Below are 19,418 nucleotides of genomic sequence, written 5' to 3'. Positions count from 1 at the left end.
TGGGGGGAGGTATGCCATCCTGATCCCAGAGCCATGTGGGATCCAGCCTGTCCTCTGCACCCAGGGTGTTTGGTAGCATCTCTGGCCCTGGCACCAACCTGGGACTCCCAAAGGGAAGGGTGTTCGCGGGTGGCAGCCAAGAGCAGAGTGAGAGCCACTGGCGTCAGGGAGACCAGTGGCGGCCACTGATCAGAAGCGGCTCTCAGCCTGTCGCTGCCAGCTCACCCTCTCGCTTATTTGCAGATGGAAGATCAACAGAGCCGGCGTTCACTGCCCCTCGTCTGGCGCAAATGGGTGTTTGCTCTGGGTGAATCACCGTTCCTAGGTGCTGCCAAGCGCCCAGAGAGCTAATGCTTAGTGTTAGGGCCAAGACCCAAGGTGGCCTTTCACACAGTCCCAGGAGACCTGAGTGACCTGGCTAGACTCCTGTGATGTCCTCTGGGTGGCAGCTGCTCATGACTAGTATTGTTTGCAAACCCTGTGGGGACAGGTGGTTTGATCCAGGTCTGCTTTAGGCTTTTGGGTCTCATGTTGGCTGTTTTGGTGCCAGGTGGGCCACTGCTCTTCTGGAAGGTGGAGAGTGTAGGTGATACCTGACCCGAATGGTGCCACCCCCCAATGATGAAAGCAGAAAGGGATGTAAGGAGGGAGGCCCAGTGATCCCTGCCAGGTCACCTTTGCCATGAGAGTTTAAGGAAGCACCAGAGCCAGAAGAGGCTTATAAAGTCACAGCCCTCATCTTGGGCAAAATTGATGGCAGGGTCCAGAAAGGTATTTTGTCAGCCCAGCTCCATATGTAAGCATCCGAGCCTGCTATAGATGTGGGAATTCAGGAACTGGTAGACCCCTTCTGCACACAGCCACATGGCATCCAGGAGAATGGGCATGGGGCCTTCAGCATTCCTGGAAAAGGCCAAAGGGTGTTGAGGTGGAAGAGTGCTTCCCTTTGGTTCTCAGAAGCACTGGGGAGCGAGCTTTTGTTCAGGTAGGCTGATGGGAAGGACACAGAATATGCTGGGGTGAAGCAGGCAGCCAGGGAGTGCAGCCCAGTGGTCCTAGGAATGTAGACACACACAGCAAGGGGCCAAGCATCCTTGGTGAGATGAAGGCTGCAGCTACTGCTGCTTCACACCACTGCCTCCCAAGGGTGGCCATGAAGTGACCCAAGTGGAATGGGCAGGCATCACCATCCACTGCGCGGGGCTCATGGCATGATACCCTCTTACAGGGCAATCGGCTTGTCTCGTCATCCAGTGGTGTGTGGTGCCAGCTATGGCGGATATCCAAACCTCTTTCCTTTGGTTTCAGCAATGAAACCCCAGACACCACTGGCCACTCCAGTTTAACTGATAACCCTGGAGGGTAGATCCCCTGCTGGGGTGTATAGACACTCCTGTTCATGGGGTGATGGTACAATAGCTTTTCGAGAGTCCTCAGAGATAAGGAGCCAGCACTCCCAATTCTCTCTTCTCAGAAGCTCAATGGCTGGTTCTCTCTCTATCTCTACCAGCTCCATGGTCCCTTGCCTTGTATCTCAGACAGGTTCCCTTATGCAGGCAGCCCCCATCCTTCAATCCAGCCCACCTCTCTCAGCTGAGCCAAGGTCTTGAACCTGCCTGGCCTCTCTGAGCCTCAGCTCCCTGAACCTGGAGGATTGCCTCTGACTCCTCATTCTGGCTTACCCCACTGCCTGGACCTACTCCAGCCTTCTTTTCTGCTTGTCCTACAGGACTCACAGTGAATATGACCACTGTGGAGCTTCTGCATGACATTGCACAGGTGACTCTGCATGACCTCCCCGCTCCTGCCTTCACATCCTAGGACTAAGTGTGAAGAAGTTAGCCTGTTGCCCACTGGTCAGATCAACTGCTGCACTTTGCCCTAGAAAGCAGGCCAACTTCAACAACCCTACAGAGGATCTGGGCTGCTGGGACCTACAAAATGGCAGGACTCCCAGGGGTGGGACACAAAGCAGAAGAGTAGGACCTTGTGTCCTCCCCACAGTACCCCAGAGCCCTTACCACAACATCCCGGGAGACAGTCAAGGCCTGTTGGGCTGGAGGACTGGACCTAGCCTCTGTTTGGTGGCAAGGCTATGCAGGCCACATAAGGCCAGTGCTGGGAGCTGGCACTGCCCAGTGTGCTTGACAGGCAAACCTGTACTTGAGCTGATATAGCAGCCTGTGTGTCTGGGGTGGGGTGCACAGGCTGGTTAACATGAAGTGGACATGCTTGTACATATACAAGGGGCCCATATGGACACAGCACAGTGCTGGTGGGATGCAGTACCCCTAGGTCTGAACTGAGCTGGCCTCTCTTGCTCAGGGACGTCATCCCAGGAATGTCTTTGATCAAACAGTTGTGCAAGAGGGCAGAGCAAGCGCAGGACCTCTAATCCGTTCCTAGTCCCCTGGCCTGCAGGGCCCCACAGCTCAGCCCCACACCACAGGGCCAGTGGGTAATAGCCTGAGGATGGTGGGGATGGTGGGTAGGCAGCTCAGGGCTGCAAACCTAGAGGCCCACATCTGGGTGTATTGCTACTCAGGGCACACAAGGAGGGGAAGAGAGAGAACACAGAATGCTCTACCAAAGGGGCTTCACTGGGCCTGGAATGTGGCATCCATTTAGCCTTTGAATTGTCCCCAAGAGACAACTTAGGCAGCCTATCTGCTGGGAGCCACTTTAAAACTAAGAGGCTCCACTCTTGGGGCCATCTGGGTGTGGCCAGCTAAGGCTCAGGGCATCCTTCCTGTGTTTGTCTGTCCTGAGTGGCTAGGCCAAGTTTCTAACACCTGAGCCTTTTGGGACACCTGTCTTGGTGCCTTTCCCTCTCGCTGGGATATAAACTAGAGAAATGTCACTTAAGGGGGATCTGGTTCACAAGTGAGGGTCTACCATAGGGGGAAGGTATGGCAAACTGAGCCTGAGGCAGCTGCTCACACTGCATCCACATGGGAAGCAGAGAGAAACAAACACAAGTGCTCAGCTCACTTTCTCCTCCTTATATAGTCCAGGACTCCAGCCATGGGACGCTGCCACACACACTTACAGTGGACATTCCCATCCCAATTAACCTAGGCAAGGTAATCCTTTAGGTTCCCATCTCAATTAACCTAGGCAAGGTAATCCTTTAGGTGGCTAAGAGTATTGGCTGCCCTTCCTGAAGACCCAGGTTTGGTTCCCAGCACCCACCTGGCAGCTCACAGCCATCTGTAACACCAGTCTAAGGGATCCCATACCTTCTTCAAACCTTTATAGGCATTTTCATGGTACACAGACGTGCATGAGGTAAAGCATGCCTACACATATAATTAAAGTTTTTTTTTTTCTTTTTCTTTTTTTCGGAGCTGGGGACCGAACCCAGGGCCTTGCGCTTGCTAGGCAAGCGCTCTACCACTGAGCTAAATCCCCAACCCTTGTTTTTTTTTTTAAATTAATGCTTTTTTACTTACTGTGTGTTCAGAAATCTTTTTCTGGTCCCATTTTTGTGAACCCTACATTGGGTTTTTGTGACCCACACACAGAATTGGGATCCATAGTTTAAGAAACTAGGCACTAGATTACCTCTGCCTTATGCAAATCCCGCAGGGAAGACCCGGAGAGACCACTTACGTGAGCCAGGTTTCTCTTCCAGGGCACACTCCTAGAGCTGCAGACAACCATGCCAACCTGAAGAGACCGCTGGACCACCAGCTCTTCCCAGTAGCAGGCAAGGTTGGTCAGCCCATACAGGGGAAGGGTGGGCAGGTCTCTAGCAGACCCCTCCTGGTCATTTCTGTTTCTAAAGTGACACTCCTGTCGCCTCCAGCAGAGGCAGTGGAGACTAGGGAAGCTAACATTAATCCCTTAGGGAAGGACCCACAGCGTCAAGCTGGACCTGGATTGGGTGTCCAGCTCCTCTACTCTGTAAACTGAGGACTGACAACTCTTGACAGGGAGAAGGAACTGCTGCCAGTGTTCTAGGACAGCCCTGACAAAGGACACAGTTTAAACAGCAGGAGCTGACTCTGTTCAGGGTGCTAAAGGGTAAACCTGTGTGTGGCTGGGCCACCCCATTTCTGGGGGTTCCTGGCAAGCCTTAATGTTACTCATCTGTGCCTCCTCTCTTTGCAGGCTGTCTCAGGTTTATATGCTCAGTTTCTCATGACTTCCTTCTCAGGGTCCACTACCAGCCCTCTTTTAAAGATGACAGTTGCTCCTTGAGCCCTGCAGCCACCCCGATGTTGATGCCTAAGAAGAATTGGATTGCCATCTTTGAATTCCTTTTTAAGGAAGGAGTGATGGTTGCCAAAAAAGATGTCCACATGCCCAAACACCCCAAGCTGGCAGACAAGAATATGCCCAATCTTCATGTTATGAAGGCCATGCAATCTCTCAAGTCTCGACACTATGTGAAGAAGCAGTTCACTTGGAGACATTTCTACTGGTACCTTATGAATGAGGGCACCCAGTATCTCCGGGATTACCTGCACCTACCTCCGGCAGGCCTTGGTCCAAAGGTCCAGATGGTGAGCAGCCTGCAAGATTCACAAGAGGGGAGGCAGACAGAGACACCTACAGAAGGAGTGCTGTGCCCCCTGGAGCTGACAAGAAAGCTGAGGCTGGGGCTAGCTCAGCAACAGAATTCCAATTTAGAGGGGGCTTTGGTGGTAGACGTGGTCAGCCACCTCGGTGAAGTTGAGATTATGTTGTATTGAATAAACTATAAAGGAAAAAAAAGATGCAGTTGCTTCCAGCCTTTCAAACTGATAGCAAGTTCGGAAGTCCCAGCCATGCTTGAGCAGGCCTTCCCTGCTCAAGTTTAACCACAAGCAAATTCCCAGCTGAACTGGGCAGCTAAGACTCTTCCAGAAAGACAGCAGGCTCCTGGGCTTGAGAGCAGATTCCAAAGCTCTGGTTTCAAGGATACACACTCACTGGCAACAGTAAGGGCCCTGCTGGAGAATGAGACCAGCATTTCAAGTCTTCAGTCCTGCAGACCCTTGGTCTTCAATAGAGGATAAAAGGACCCCAGCCATGGAGCACGGGGATAGGCACTCCAGCCCAGCAACCGAGGAGTGGGCAGGGCCTGTGGAAAGCACCTCTAGGAAGCTGACCACAGAAAGGCAAGGAGTGACTTCCCTTCTTGGAATACTAACCGGAGGTCATCCTAACTTCTGGAAGACATGAGCAAAGCCCTATTCACCCCAGATGGGGCCCCAATAAAAGACCAAAGTATAATTCTGCCAAAGTCCAATTTGGTGAGCCAATGAGTTTCTAGGTGGTGAGTTATAGGAACATGGGGGACCCCCAAACAGCTACAGATGATGATCTCCTGGGAGTTGCAAAAAGGGGCCCCACTTCTAGTCAACCTTCTACTTCCTGTATACTTTAGAATCCCCTCAGATCTACACTTCTGGGGACAGCCAGATGAAGTAATGGCTGGAATCCCAGAGCCCTCCCTGCCTTCTTCTAAGGGGTATCACCATGACCATCTACCATGACCGTACACGTGGTTATCTGTGACTAGTTGCCACAGCGACCTACCCTACATTCTACAGCCCAGGGTGCTGGAGTGAACTACAATACAGAGCCACAGGCCGCTGACCTTGGGAGGCAGGTTCCTGGTTGCCAGGGTCCCACACCTCACTTTCTCTGTTAGCCCCGTGGCTTCAATTTCCTCAGATACACAGCAATTCCCGGCTCTGCTCATAAAGTGGGAAGCCACTAAGGTCAGTGGGGCAATCTTTCTAGTCAGTACACTTTGGTCATGTCCAGGTGGAACCCCAAAGCAAACATGGGAGTCTCCCTTCCAGGAAGTCTCTATGCTACCACCTCAGGCAACTGAGTGTTCCCTACCTCTGGGCTCCCAGAAGGTGTCATCCATCGTCAAAGAGCCCACACAAGGTCTGGAGCATCTGACAGCCCTTCTGCATTGCTCCTTCTCTGTAAATCTGTGTTCTCCTGGATCTGCTGGATCCAAGACAGGCCATAGGCTCAAATGAGCAAGAAACCAGGTTGTAGCAGCTGGCACTAACTACTCTCACCCCACTGTGTTTTGTCCAGCCTGGAATTGGCCCCTTACTGTGACCACCTGCAGTCACCCCACCAGCCCACACTGCTGGCTGCAGTCTTGTACATGTAGACTTAGTGGCCTGGGGGAAGTCAGGCCCCTTCTTCCAGTCTTATCTTACTATGAGGCAGAGAAAGAAAAAGGTTTGGGGTAAATATGAAATGAGGAGGAAATGAGCCAGAGCTTCTGGATGTTTGGTCTCATTTGACTCAAAACTACCATCCTACAAAACCAAGCGTCACCACCAGCAGGTCTGGGGAGATGGATAGGCCATGCTCTTGCAGAGGACCCAGCTTTGGTCCTGACCACCACATGGTGGCTCAGTCACATGGAACTCCAGTTCTAAGGGATTTGATGCCCTCTTCTGACCTCTGCAGCCCCATGAGGTGGAAGCAAAACACTCATATATATAAATTTTTTTATATATATTTATGTATATTTTATATAAAATAAAAAACATATAATATATATATGTTTTTTGAGACAGGGTTTTTCTATTTAACAGGCCCAATTATCTGGAACTTTCTCTGCAGACCAAGCAGGCCTTGAACTCAAGAGATCCACCTGCCTCTACCTTCCAAGTGCTGGGATTAAAGGTGTGTGTACCACCACCTGGAAATAACCTTTATATTTTAAAAACTCCTCACTAATACTAGCTTTACACAGAACTCCAATCTGTGTTTATATTCAGGCTACAATTGGTCCCACAGTGACAGACAGGCCTGTTAGGGACTACACAGCGTCTCAGAGGCCTGAGGCTTTCCCTGTGTGCTTAGTTACTTTTCTGTGACAAAAAAAAAAATACAAAAACAATCAACCCAAAGACAAAAGACAACAATAACAAAAGGCAATTTAAAGGATGAAGGGGGGTTATTCTGTTCAGTTCATAAGGTGACAATCATGGTGGGAGGCATGGCAACAGGAGCCTGAGGCAGATGTCACATCATCGTATTCACAGCCGGGAAGCAGATGAACACTGGTACTCGCCCACTTTCTCCTTTCTTCAGTCCAGGACATAGCATGTTCAAGGTGGGTCTCCCTTCCTCAGTTAAATCTCCCTGGAAAGACCCTCACAGTCACACCCAGACACATGTCTCCTAGGTGACTCTAAACCATGCCAAGGTGACTATTAAGCAGGCACCACCCTGAGCAGAAAGATTTGGGGAGAGCCAGCCCAGAAACCTCTGCCTCAGACCTCCAGCCTCCAGACGTGACAAAGTGATGCTCATAACGGATAACACCAAAGCTAAAGTCATAGGGAGGTCACTCTGCCAGCCATGACAGGGTGGGGTGAGTGACAGAAAACAGACTGGCAGTGGGGACACTTACAGCTCACAGGACATGGTCTGAGAAGGCAGGGGAGTGGCCGGCAGCTCTGTGATTATCAAGGACACAGGTCCCACAGGTGCCTGACTCTGCTACCCTCAGTAGCAGCTTCACCACAGCTCCCCGCAGTCACCTATGGCATTCCAAGTAATACCTTCGTGGGACAGCATCCGAAAGCACATCCTCCCCTTTCACAGCAGACACACCATCTCAGTGGTGGGAAGAGGGGGCACACCCACATGGCAGAATAGTCCTGAGTAGTCTGTCTAAACTGTGATCCAGAATGCCTTTTGGAGTGACCAAAGCATCCTAGGGACTAGAAAGGGTCAAGTGGGCAGAGGTCAAGGCCTGTACAGGAACATGGAATATTATCAGGCAGGCGGCTGTGGTTCTGCTGATGGGTAGGAGACCTGACACCTGATGTGCACAAGGTGATGGGGATAGGAGGTAGAGACAAAGGGAGAAAAGGGGAAAGGGGCAGAGACAAGAGAGGAACTAGCAACTGATATCTGTGGTGAACGTGACAGGTACAGCAGGCCCACGTCTACCTCTGAACCTTGACACCTCCTCAGCAGCCTGGCACTGAAGGGCACAGCAGCTATCAGAATAAACAATACCAGACAGACTACTTTAAATACACTATTTATTCATTTTCCCAAATATAATAGGAAAGTAAGATATGATGACAGCAGCAGCCACAGCCCTCCAAGCTCAGTACCCAGAGCAGCACACTGCAGAGTCTGATCCTGGGAGCAGCTGGGAGAGCGGAGTTGAACCTGAGAGGCTCAGGAGGCCAGATGCATGGTGCCCCAGGCCCCTGCCTCAGCCTCCCACTGGCTCGGCTGGGCTGACAGAAGGAGGGAACAGCTCCAGCTGCACAATGGTCCCTCTACTCTACCCAGATGCTGTGAAATGATGTTAAACAGTGTCCTAGGGCCACAGGCCTAAGATCCCAGCACTCAGGAGACTGAAGCAAGAGGATCACCTTTTATAGCCAGCTTGGATTATGTAGTGCCTGTCTGTAAAAGAAAATTAAAATCAGAAAGAACCTAAAACTCCAAGTGGCATGCATCCATGGTGACCCTGTTACAACACAGAACTGAAGTGGGACAGATGGGGTACAATGGGGCCACCCAAAGAAGGGCATATCAACACATACTGTCATGTGTGCCCACATCTGTGACATGTGTAAAACTTAGGCCCAGGTCTTCCTTCCAGCTCCATGCTGCCAAAAATAAGACTCAGACTCAAAATACATTTACAAATACCCTGGACATATAGCTAGGCCCTACTCTGACTAGATCATAACAAAAGGTAACCCATTTATTTTAACTGCATTCTGCCACGTGGCTAGTTATCTGCACTTAGGTACTATTTACCCATCGCCTCACATCCTCCCTGGTGGATCTCCCGCCTGGCTGTATCCCAGAATCCTTTCTCTCTCCCAGATGTTCCGCCACTATTTCCTCCCTAAGTCATAGGCCATAGGTTTTTAACTGACAGTGATGCTTCCAAACAACACAAGGCCATTCTCTCTGCAGAAATGCCGGGGAGCACTGGGCCCACCCCTGCCAGCTCACTTTACATCTGCCTGTCAATACCATGCCAGAAACACAAGCTGCTGCTAACGGAAGTACATGTCACCCAGGCAAGCCCTACACATTCACAGTGCTGACCACCATCTAGTCCTGCTTTGGTTCCCAGTAGTTCCCCTAGTGCCACTGTTTGTTTGTTTGTTTGTTTGTTTTTTAATTCCCTCTGTAGACCAGGCTAACCTCAGACTCAGAGATCCTCCTGCTGCCTCTCCAGCACTGGGACTAAAGTGCGCCACTGCCGCCTGGCTCCACTGCCATTTCCTACTGTGTAGCGCTCATCCCACTCCTAGGGCAGCATGAAGGCCATGCTTCAGCTTCCTCAGGATCAGGCTGCTCTTGTCTTCTCAGCTAGGCATCCAGAGGCAAGGCAAATCCAGTGGACCCCGAGTCCTGTGCACACAGCAGGAAATCTGGGTCCTCCAGTGGTGTTGGCAATGACAGCACATGATGGAGGCTAAGGCACCATGTGGTACTGCAGGGCATGGATCTGCAGTGAGAGCCAGCTCTGCTGCCAGCCCTTAGACTGGATGGGTCTATTTCATCATCTCTAAGCCAGAATGGTATCTACCTCTGGGGCTGCCAGAGGGATGGAGTGAACAAAGGAGGCCCGAGCGAGGCCAGCAGAGGCTCAGCAGACAGCAGATCTCCTGTCATGGCTTTCCATGAACTGATTTCACATCAGCCCGCCTCTGTGAGTCCCACCCTCAGGACCACTCACTCTGGCCAGTGGCAAGCTGCCTCTTGAGTGTGCTGCTGCTGTGCAGAAGGCAGGGTGCAGACCACTGCAAGTCACCCAGGCAGAGCCTCAGGGGGGGCCAAACTGCTCCTCTCACAGAACAATGGGTGCCTCAGGCGCCTTTAATCACTGTGACACTTGATGTGCAGACATCTGCTCTTCTTCGGGCCTCAAAATGCAAGTCCAGAGCCCCCTGCAGTCACCTTGAAGTCCGGCTGCACGTTGAGCAGTGAGCACAGCTGTAAGTCCCCAAGAGACCCTGTCTTACACCTCATGCACTTCTGCTGAGCTTTCCCTAGCCAGCACAAGCCCAAAGGCAATGTCGCCACAACTTCCCCAGCCCGTTATTCTACAAGAGGCAGGGGAACAAACCTAGGCACACACTGCCCAACACAACCATCACATGCAACCTAGGGCTTACCCTGACCCAGCCTTCAGAGCACAGGCACACCCACAGACAGAGGCTAAAGAACACAAACCTGTCTGAATTTCCCTCTGATTCTCTCCAGGTCTTCATGGAGCTTCTCATAAGTGGGATCATCATAGGGAAAGTCCTGCAGCAGCGTGATCAGAGCCTCCACCACCTTCATCTTCCTGCTGAGATGCATGGGGGCAAGGCTGTCACCCAGGAGACTCCAGTGAGCAGGCCAAGCAAGCTGGAGCAAGGGAGAGCTCTACAAAAAGGATGGCAGCCAGGCCCAGCTGTGACTTCCTCATAACTCCTCCGAGATCAGGCTGCCCAGTCACTCCTAAGGTACCCAGGTTAAGTCCCCTTGCCTGTTACCTGCTGACACTAAAGAGCCAGGCATGATGGTACATGCCTTTAATCCCAGTGCTTGAGAGGCAGGGGCAGGAGGATCTCTTTGACTCTGAAGCCAGTCTGGTCTGCATAATCAGTTCCAGGACAGCCAGGGTGGTGTGATGGACATGCAGGGAGGAAACCCCAGAGCCCACAACTGATCACAAACACCTTGGTTTACTTTTGAATATGGCACGGGTCCTAGACATGGTAAGTGTGTCAAATAAAAGGTTGAGTCCCATAGGCAGGGAGCTGCTATTCTCCCCAGCCTGGTTTGCTAGTACCCTCCTCTAGGCCCTCCTGTGCCAGGCCAGGCCAGCAGGAGTAAGAAAACTATACAATGCCAGCCTAACCCAAAGCCTGTGCATATAAGAACATTACACCTTTTACTTCAGGGTCCCTCTCAGATTCAGGAAGCAGGCACATGGTGCAGCTCACAGGGCCCAGGCAGGCAGAGCACAGTAAGGCAAGTTACCAAAGACAACACAGCTCAAAGAGCAGTAACACTCCCTAGGGGCTGTGTATGAAAAAAAGGAATGCAGGTTGGGGATTTAGCTCAGCGGTAGAGCGCTTGCCTAGCAAACGCAAGGCCTTGGGTTCGGTCCCCAGCTCCAAAAAAAAAGAAAAAAAAGAAAAAAAAAAAAAAAAGAAAAAAGAAAAAAAGGAATGCTTCAGGTTGAATTCTGAATGCCTGTGGTGGTATATGTCTGTAAGCCCAGAACACAGGAGACTGAGGCAGAAAGATGGTTGTGAGTTTGAGGCCAGTCTGAATGACAATGTGAGACTATCTTGAAAGAAAGAAAGAAAGAAAGAAAGAAAGAAAGAAAGAAAGAAAGAAAGAAAGAAAGAAAGGAAGAAAGAGGGCGGGCTGGAGAGATGGCTCAGCGGTTAAGAGCACCCGACTACTCTTCCAGAGATCCTGAGTTCAATTCCCAGCAACCACATGGTGGCTCACAACCATCTGTAAAGAGATCTGATGCCCTTTTCTGGTGTGTCTGAAGACAGCTACAGTGTACTTATATATAATAAATGAATAAATCTTTAAAAAAAAAGAAAGAGTGAGAGAGTAAGTTGTCTTTCTTTCTCTCTCTCTCTCTCTCTCTCTCTTTTTTTTTTTTTTTTTGTCCTACTGTTCTAGAACTGGCCATGAAGACTGGGCTATCCTTGAACTCACAGGTCTGCCTCTCTCTCCGCAATGATTAGTCTTATGCAGCACCAATCACACCTGGCAGAGCCAGCATTTCTGAGGCCTCATTCCACTGACACTATTACAGCCTGTGTATCAGAAGCCCAGGTGAGAAACAGACAGCAAGAGGAGCATTCTGACATTACCTGAGGTGTGACATCATCCAGTGCTCATTGAGTACACATGAGGTGCCTGGCACATTTTACTGATTATTATTTGAATAACAACCCTCCAGTTGGCCGTTATTACTTTCTGTGTGTCACAGATGAGATTTAGCACTAACGATGTAAGATAACTATGCACACATTAGGACACTCAGAGCTACTCCTTGACATTGCTCGGATAGTATGCTGATGAGAGGTTGAGAGGGAAAAGGGGGTGGGAGGGAAGGGAGATAGGGAGCCACAGTCTCACCTTTCTTTCTCACCAGCACCACTGTGCAGGAGACATTTCCATGCAAGAGCAAAACCCCGGTAGCATCCAATCTGTGAATTGAAAAGCAGCCCAGAGTGAAGGCGGTAAACACTTAGTCACACCACACCAATTACCAAGATCTCAAAACACAGGGCTCGGCAGAGGGCTTCCACACTGCTTCTTCAGCCATTCTGGAAGCTGTGAGTTTGGGCAATGGAAACTACACTGACAGCCCTGGTGGGGCAGTTGAACCCCAAGATAACATTGGGGAAGCCCATCCTCTGTATACGTGCTGTAGCTGGCTCCTGGTCCTCCTCCAGGGTTCGTGTATATACAACAGAGGAAAGCAGAGTGTTCAGCTTCCGGGTCTAGTTTCTGAGACTGGCTAGAAAAAGCAATGCCACTTCTGCCTTGCTCTCATTGGCTACCTGTTCTGGAGTGTCATGAGGACATCTGAGCAGAGGATACCAATTGGACGGTGTGCCACCTTAGGGATAGATCCCTTGGCCCAGTCAGGCCTTCAGATAAAACTGGAGCCCTTCTGACTGGAGTCCTTACCTGCTGACCCTAGGTACTATGTGGCACAGCCAAAGATTGTTGTTTAGGGACCCATAAGTCTACAGGGCCTGCTTTGTGGCATCAGGTATCTGATACTATCAAAACCCCCTCTGCCAGTCAGGGTCAGTGATCTGGAAGAGAGAGCTAAGCAAGGACAAAGGCGAGGGGAGAAAAACTGTGTAGCCTATGGGATGCCACTGTGAACATGGTACCCATCTGGGTGAGTACTGAACTGGCTGACGACAGGAGACAGCGTTGTGCTACTCCCATAACAAACTCTGGTGATCCTGTGCTAAGAACTTTCTGTCTGGACTATGAATCCACACCAAAGGCCTTGTGGTGGGGAAAAGGTGAGATACTCTGGCATCAACAGCAAAGAAAGCAGCTGCTGAGGAAAAGGTTCAATGCTTTTGTCCTTTTCCTCTAGGCACTGTTTCAAAGACATGGCCTTACACATGCTGGCGCATGCTCTGCTGTTGAGCCACTTCTAGGCTGTTCTTTGGGACAGGATCTCACTGTCCAGCTGAAGCTGACCTAGAATCCCCTGAATGGTGGGATCCAGGTATGGGACACCACACTCATCTATGAAGTCACTTCTAGGTGGCCCTCCCTCTTACCTCAGATCCAATTTTGGCTCCATGTAACACACCATACTGCTTTCCTTCAACGATTCCCAAGCTACTGCCTTCTTCATAGCCTTCCTGATATCCCTCCCCATGGAATCTGTGATAAAGAAACACTTCATCAGGCAAGACACTTTTCCTGGAAAATTCTTCCTGCCCTGTATTATCGAGATCCCACTGGACCCAGCAGATTGGGTAATAGGAAGGGCTTAAAACTCAAGTCACAAAATACAGGTTCTAGGTCTAGCTCTTCTACTCCCTGGCCCGTTGCTGTGACCATTACTCCCATTTTTGAGACAGGGTCTCACTCTGTAGCCAAGGCTGACCTCCAAATCAAGCATCTCTGCCTCCAGCTTTTGCATGCTGAAATTACAGGCGAGTGCCACCATCTCCGAGAGAAACCATGATACATATGGGCTTCGTTCTATGGCAAGCACTCTACTAAGCAAGCTACAGCCAGGCTGTATCATCTGTAACTGTGAGTTACATGAATGACTACCAAACCTGGCAAAGCACCAGAACCCACAAGGAAAATGTAAAGATACAAACTCAAGCAAGCTTGGAATACACTAGGAATCTACTTTTGAAAATGTAGGCGAGAGGGTAGATGCAACTGAGCCTACATGCCATCATAACTCAAGCTGTCTGTTTCTAAAACACTCCAAGGACCCAGGACTCCCGACACCTGTAGAGGTACAGAAAATGTCCCCAAGATCAATAGAGTATGCCACCACTGGGATGCTCTAAGTAGAAGGGTATTATTGTCTCTAAGAGTTCAGCCCTCAAACTGACGATAACTTGCTGCCTGCACTGTAGAAGGAATGCTCTGGAAGCCCCATGTGAGGCAGTGAACAGTTCCCCATTTACGGGTTGGGGGGTTTAAAGGGCGCTTGTGGCCCCGCATCTGCCAGGACTCCCTAAGCCGAGCTTGAGCAGTCACCCGGGGAGGTACCCAACCCACAATGAGCAGCCGGCCTGGAGAGGCCAAGATGACCTGGGCCACCGCCCCGCCCAGGCGTTCCCTGTGGACTTTTCAGGATCCAAAGGGGCCTGTCCGACATATCCATCAGCAGATTCATGAATACCGCCGTATGTGCGGCAATTAAAGGACAAGAAAAAGTGGCAGCTCGCAGATGGCGAAGGCGGGTATCCCCGAGGACGGCACAGCAGCTGCCGGGGCGGGGCGGAGACGGATCTCTCTGCCCACCTCTCATCCGCCATCACGACGGCGTCAAATATGTCCTGCTCCATGGCCATGGCGGTGTCTCGGCTCTCCCCGGGTCCTCGCACTCCTGTCATTTTGTGTAGCAATCGCCAGCCGGCGAGACACGAGCACAAATGCCCAGATTGAAGAAGCCACTTCCGTTTATGCCGCGCGGAGCAGGGCGGGTAAGGACGGCAAGCTAAAGAAGCCAAAAAAAAAAAAAAAAAGCCCACCTCTCTACGCATGCGTAGGTAATATGTGGGCGGGGCTAGCCCGAGTGAAGCCTTGCTCCTCCTCCCTGGCACGGCTGGTTCAGTGGTGGGTGGGGTCGGGCCAATCCCTTGGGGCGTGTCCTCTGGGTCGCGCGCGGGGCCCAGATGAATCCTGCTTTTATTTCCAAAATCCAAACAGATGGAACCTAATTCACAAACATGGGTCTTAAAGAAATAAGAAAAGTTATCAAAGATTTGGCACAGGGGCGTTCCCAGGAAATCCAGGAAGGGCCCTAGGGGCAGGCTTCAAGGAGGGAGGAGCATCCGGCATCTTCCACTGTCACCGGGCTGTCAATCATCGCATCTGTACACTGCACGGGAGCTTCCCTGCGGACTGGAAACGATTTGATACTGCGATATCCTAAAGGGCAGATAATAAATATTGCCCCCAGCCATGAAAATGCCCTTGGGGGTCTTTGAAAATGAAAAAGGTTGTGTGTGCCAGTTACCTTGTTTTTTTTTGGTCTTTTTGTTATTTTGTCTTTTTTTTTTTTTTTTTTTTTTTCGGAGCTGAGGACCGAACCCAGGGCCTTGCGCTTGCTAGGCAAGCGCTCTACCACTGAGCTAAATCCCCAACCCCGAACGTTAGCTCTTGCTGCCAGTATTTAAAGCAAAACTGAAGTATTTCATACACAGTCAAGTATCAGATGGTACCGAAGGGCTGGCCGGCAGGAGGAGCCACTTTGTCCAAGCGCTCCAATCCCATAGGCACCCACATTCCAAAAAGCAGAAACTGAAGTTAGCTTTCTCATTTACATCAGAGATACCTTCCAAAATATAGTTTAAAAAAGTATTCCAAAGTACAGTAAATTCCTTAGACAACAATTGCTAACAAGTTGATCAGCTTCTGTATGAAAGAGACCAGAGACACAATATAATTGATTGGAGGGCTAAGTGAACACACACACACACATACACACACACTCCAGGGATTCTACCTCCAATCTGAATTTCATATATACAAATGAATCCTTAACTCTAACATGGTGCTCTTTGAAAATGAGAGCTCCTGTGCAGAGAGAAGTTTGAGTCTCACAACCAGTATGGTTGCCTGTTGACTGGAGAACAGACTAGAAAGGACAAAGGTGAAGTCTCCTAGGAGTAAAACTTCACATGATAAAAATAGAATCACAAGCTCGGGGGAGGATAGAGCAGTAAGCACTCCACATGATAGGAAAGTATTGGTTTGTCAGGAAAACAAAGTCCTGTGAGGCCCTCACACCCTGCTCACGCTGCTCACGCTGCGCATGCTGCTCACGCTGCTGTTCACTTACACCAAGTAAAGAGCTAACCATAAAAAAGAAAAAGGAGGCAGGAGGCCAGGTCTGGTGGCAAAGACTTTCCTTTAATCCCAGTACTTGGGAAGTTGAGGCAGGTGGATCTCTGAGAGTTCAAGGCCAGCCTGGTTTATAAACAGAGTTCCGGGACAGCCAGGGCTACACAGAGAAACCCTGTCTTCAGAACTTAAAACCAGAAACAAACAAACAAAATCCAAAAAAAAAAAAAAAAGAAAAAAGAAAAAAGAAAAAAGAAAGGAAAGGAAAGAAGCTGGAGGATTCCTCAGTAGAAGAGGCACTTTTCAGTGGGTGAGGGTAGGGTGAGTTTGAAACAGCATCCCTATGTGCTAGTCTTGAACTCCTGACCCTCCTGCTCCACCTTCTGAATGGACAGATGATAAGTGGTCAACCAAATAGAGTTGAAAACCTCATATGCCTGCTACCCTCAGGGAGTGGAAAGGGCTGAGCGCATCTTGCACCCAACCTGGGCTAGGATTACAGGACTGTATGCCCCGGGCATAGCTTCCAGATGTTACTTTAAACAACTAGGAGTCATGCTGGAAAAAAAAAAACAACCTATTTTAACTAGCTAAGCACCACTGCTTTAGGCTCAGAGTGGGATAAACAAAATTCAACACCAAGGAGCAGTATTCTTTGTGCTACAGTTAAAACAATGGTGCATGTGTTTGATAAAGAAGTTAAGGAGGTGGGTACAAAACTGAGTCATCCTGGAAGTGGGGACAGTGGCTCCCACTTGTCAGCCCCGTGTGAGAAGCTGAAAGAAGAGAACTGCTGTGAATTTGAGGCCAACCTGGGCTACAGAGTGCATTCCAGGCTGGTCTGGGCAAAAGAATGAGACCATATCTCAAAACACAAAATAAAATTGTTTAGAAATAGATAAATGAATGAGTAAATTCATCCTGATAGGGAAAATAGCAAGCTAATGGGCCTTTTGTATGTCACCAAACTGAGCAACAGGTGTCTGGCCTTTAAATTGGGTAGCATCCCATAGGAGCAGAAGGAACACTGGGAAAGGGCAGTCAGAAGCAGCACGTGCCTTCTGAGGGGTTTGAAATGCCCCTAGCCCTCTGTTTTGGCAGAATTAAAGGGAACTTTTCATTGCTCTCCAATGTATCAATTTGAGCTGACTTTTGGTCAGATGGTTCAAAAGGATGAAGAAGGTCATTTGAAAGTCTGGCCCCTTTGACCTGGTGGTTTATGGGTTTTGTCTGAAGGAAGCAGTCAGAGAAGAGTGGAGATTTTACATCCTACAATGAGCATTATGGTGAGACTTGTAAAACCTGGCTGGATTTGGTGACAGCCATGGAGAGCAATGCTGTCAGGCACTGGGAGATTCCCATAAGTTCACACAAGAAAGATGACAAGTGTTAACCATGGCCAGACCAGGATTCGGGAATCCTTATGACTTCCTCCTGTGTGTTCTTGTCCGTGTTTACATAGTGAACATCACTTACTTCTGGATGATAAAACCCCCAAAGACATGTATATTTTAAAGGTAAAATGAGGTACTTCTGTGCTATTTCCTAAATCTCTTTTACATTTTTACTTTTTTTAAATAACCAAATAAAGTCACAAAACGCTCATAATATTGAGAATGGGGAAAAAAAGGAGCAAGCAGAATAATGTATTTCTCCAGCCCTCTGATCACCCCTTTCTTTTTGTTAACACTGTTAATATTGTTATGGGTTTTCCCCCATAAATTTATATGCCGTCCAATGTACCCAGCTTTATGCTTTCAACATGCCTCCAGGACAATTCGCTTATTCTTGTGTGTTTAAAATACAATCCTGAGGATAAAAGTTATTAGCTGAAATAAAATAAAATGTAGCTTTTGCCATAAGGAAATAGTCATGGCAGGAAGTGTGTGGGAAAACATATATATCACAAAGACCCAAACTATTGATTCTGACCCTTGGTTCAGAACATGGCTTTGGTGAAACTCACCCTGCCCAGTTTGGTTTCCGTCCTAAACATGTTTTGAATCCAGCTTGTCTCAACACCAGGAGCAAAGAGACCCTTTATACAGACTTGAATCTTCAATACCATGTTTGCAGGTTGCTTGATTCTCAATAAGGTCCAGACTTTAAATATGGGACCTTAAAAGCAGGAGGGGGGGCTGGGGGCGTGGCTCAGTGGCAGAGCACTAGCCTGGCATTCACAAGGCCCTGGGTTCAATGCCCCGTACACTCAAAGGAGTTTCCAAAGACCCAGAATTAGTACCTTTTTTAAGGTACAAATATTATTGATCTCTAGATTCTTAATGTAGGTTTCAAACTTGATGTTCATTTTAGCAACCTGAACATATTAAAACTGGGTGGGAAAATTCTGAAACACTTTTGCTGATGGCAGGTTTTGGAGAAACTCATGTGACAGCCACTTGTGTAACACCGGAGAATCACAGCCCAAATGATAACACTGGACAGGACAGGCGGGATGAGAGTGCTGGGGAGGGTCAGTGGCAGACCACCTAAGCATGTCCTCAGGTGTCTGGAGAGCTGTGTGTGTTCTATTTAGCCAGCGGTTTCAAAATGCTTTCACTGCACTGAGGGTATGGCTCAGTGGCAGGGCACTTGCCCAGCATATGTAAGGCTCCCGGTTCAATCCCCAGTTACTAGCATAAAATTATTAATATTACATTTTTGGACAAATGCATAAAGGAGATGGTACACCAGCTTCCGGAAATCCACTACACTAAAACTACATAGTTTTTAAAGGGTTCATCCTCATATTTTTTAAGATTCAGAGAAAAGTGAAGACGATCAAAGTCAAAAGCAAATTCCTCCAAGTTCCACATTGAAATGTGCTCACTACAGTAATTGATATTAATTGTTGCTTTGTTTGTTTGTTTTGTTTAGTTTGAGACAAGGTCTTTGTAGCCTGGGCTGGCTTCAAACTCAGGGCAATTCTCCTGCCTCATCTTCTGGAGTTCTGAGGTTACAGGTGTCAGTAATCATGCCTGGTTTAGCAGTTGACTTCTTTTTTCAATGTTATATCTGCAACAAAAATAGTAGGCAAGTAGCAAACCGAACCTGGCCATGGGGACCGCCCTACAGTGATTAGCCTGGAACCATCCATTTTGTTAAAAGGAGGACTAACAAATTACAACAACGATGGGCCATTTGCTCTGATTTTAGTTCAAGAAGAAACCCTAGAAGTATAAACAGGCTTTCAGACAGTGTTAAGAGGCAGAACTCTTGGAATCACATGGTAGCACTGGATGATGGAATGTTTTTCTTTATGTGTCCTGGATCTTCTCATTTGACAATGTGCTCTTTACCTTTGTGGACTCCGGTAAGACTTCCATACTCAGTAAAGGAAAAACACAAACAACCCTTAAATTCTTAACAGGAAGTCA

The 19,418-nt window shown here is 49.0% G+C and overlaps 1 protein-coding gene, 1 long non-coding RNA gene and 1 pseudogene across 9 annotated transcripts; 1 reads left to right on the top strand and 2 right to left on the bottom strand.

Annotated features, from left to right (window-relative positions):
* Positions 1-2,573: 2,573 nt before the first annotated feature.
* Rps10-ps18 (ribosomal protein S10, pseudogene 18) lies at positions 2,574-4,676 on the top strand (annotated as a pseudogene).
* Positions 4,677-8,004: 3,328 nt separating this feature from the next.
* On the bottom strand, positions 8,005-15,342 carry Lto1 (LTO1 maturation factor of ABCE1). 8 transcript variants are annotated; one of them, XM_063264152.1, is made up of 5 exons: positions 14,497-15,342; positions 13,284-13,389; positions 12,109-12,179; positions 10,189-10,327; positions 8,005-9,948 (listed from the first exon to the last, which is right to left on the bottom strand). In XM_063264152.1, the coding sequence occupies exons 1-5, from the start codon at positions 14,736-14,738 to the stop codon at positions 9,880-9,882; spliced, it is 627 nt and encodes a 208-aa protein (XP_063120222.1). In that variant the 5' UTR covers positions 14,739-15,342; the 3' UTR covers positions 8,005-9,879. The 8 variants fall into 8 exon arrangements, with proteins under 8 accessions (XP_063120222.1, XP_063120231.1, XP_017444729.2 ...); XM_063264161.1 differs by having other exon boundaries at positions 8,005-8,397; XM_017589240.3 differs by having other exon boundaries at positions 10,189-10,306.
* On the bottom strand, positions 15,193-15,345 carry Bc1 (brain cytoplasmic RNA 1). Its single transcript, NR_036653.2, is given in 1 exon segment — positions 15,193-15,345. It is a non-coding gene; the product is annotated as a brain cytoplasmic RNA 1 (long non-coding RNA).
* Between the last annotated feature and the right edge of the window lie 4,073 nt (positions 15,346-19,418).

The sequence above is a fragment of the Rattus norvegicus genome, chromosome 1 (assembly GCF_036323735.1).
Source record: "Rattus norvegicus strain BN/NHsdMcwi chromosome 1, GRCr8, whole genome shotgun sequence".
In the NCBI taxonomy this organism is placed as follows: domain Eukaryota; kingdom Metazoa; phylum Chordata; class Mammalia; order Rodentia; family Muridae; genus Rattus; species Rattus norvegicus.
The sequence above is the reverse complement of the archived record's forward strand: the minus strand, read 5'-3'. Positions and strand labels throughout refer to the sequence as shown.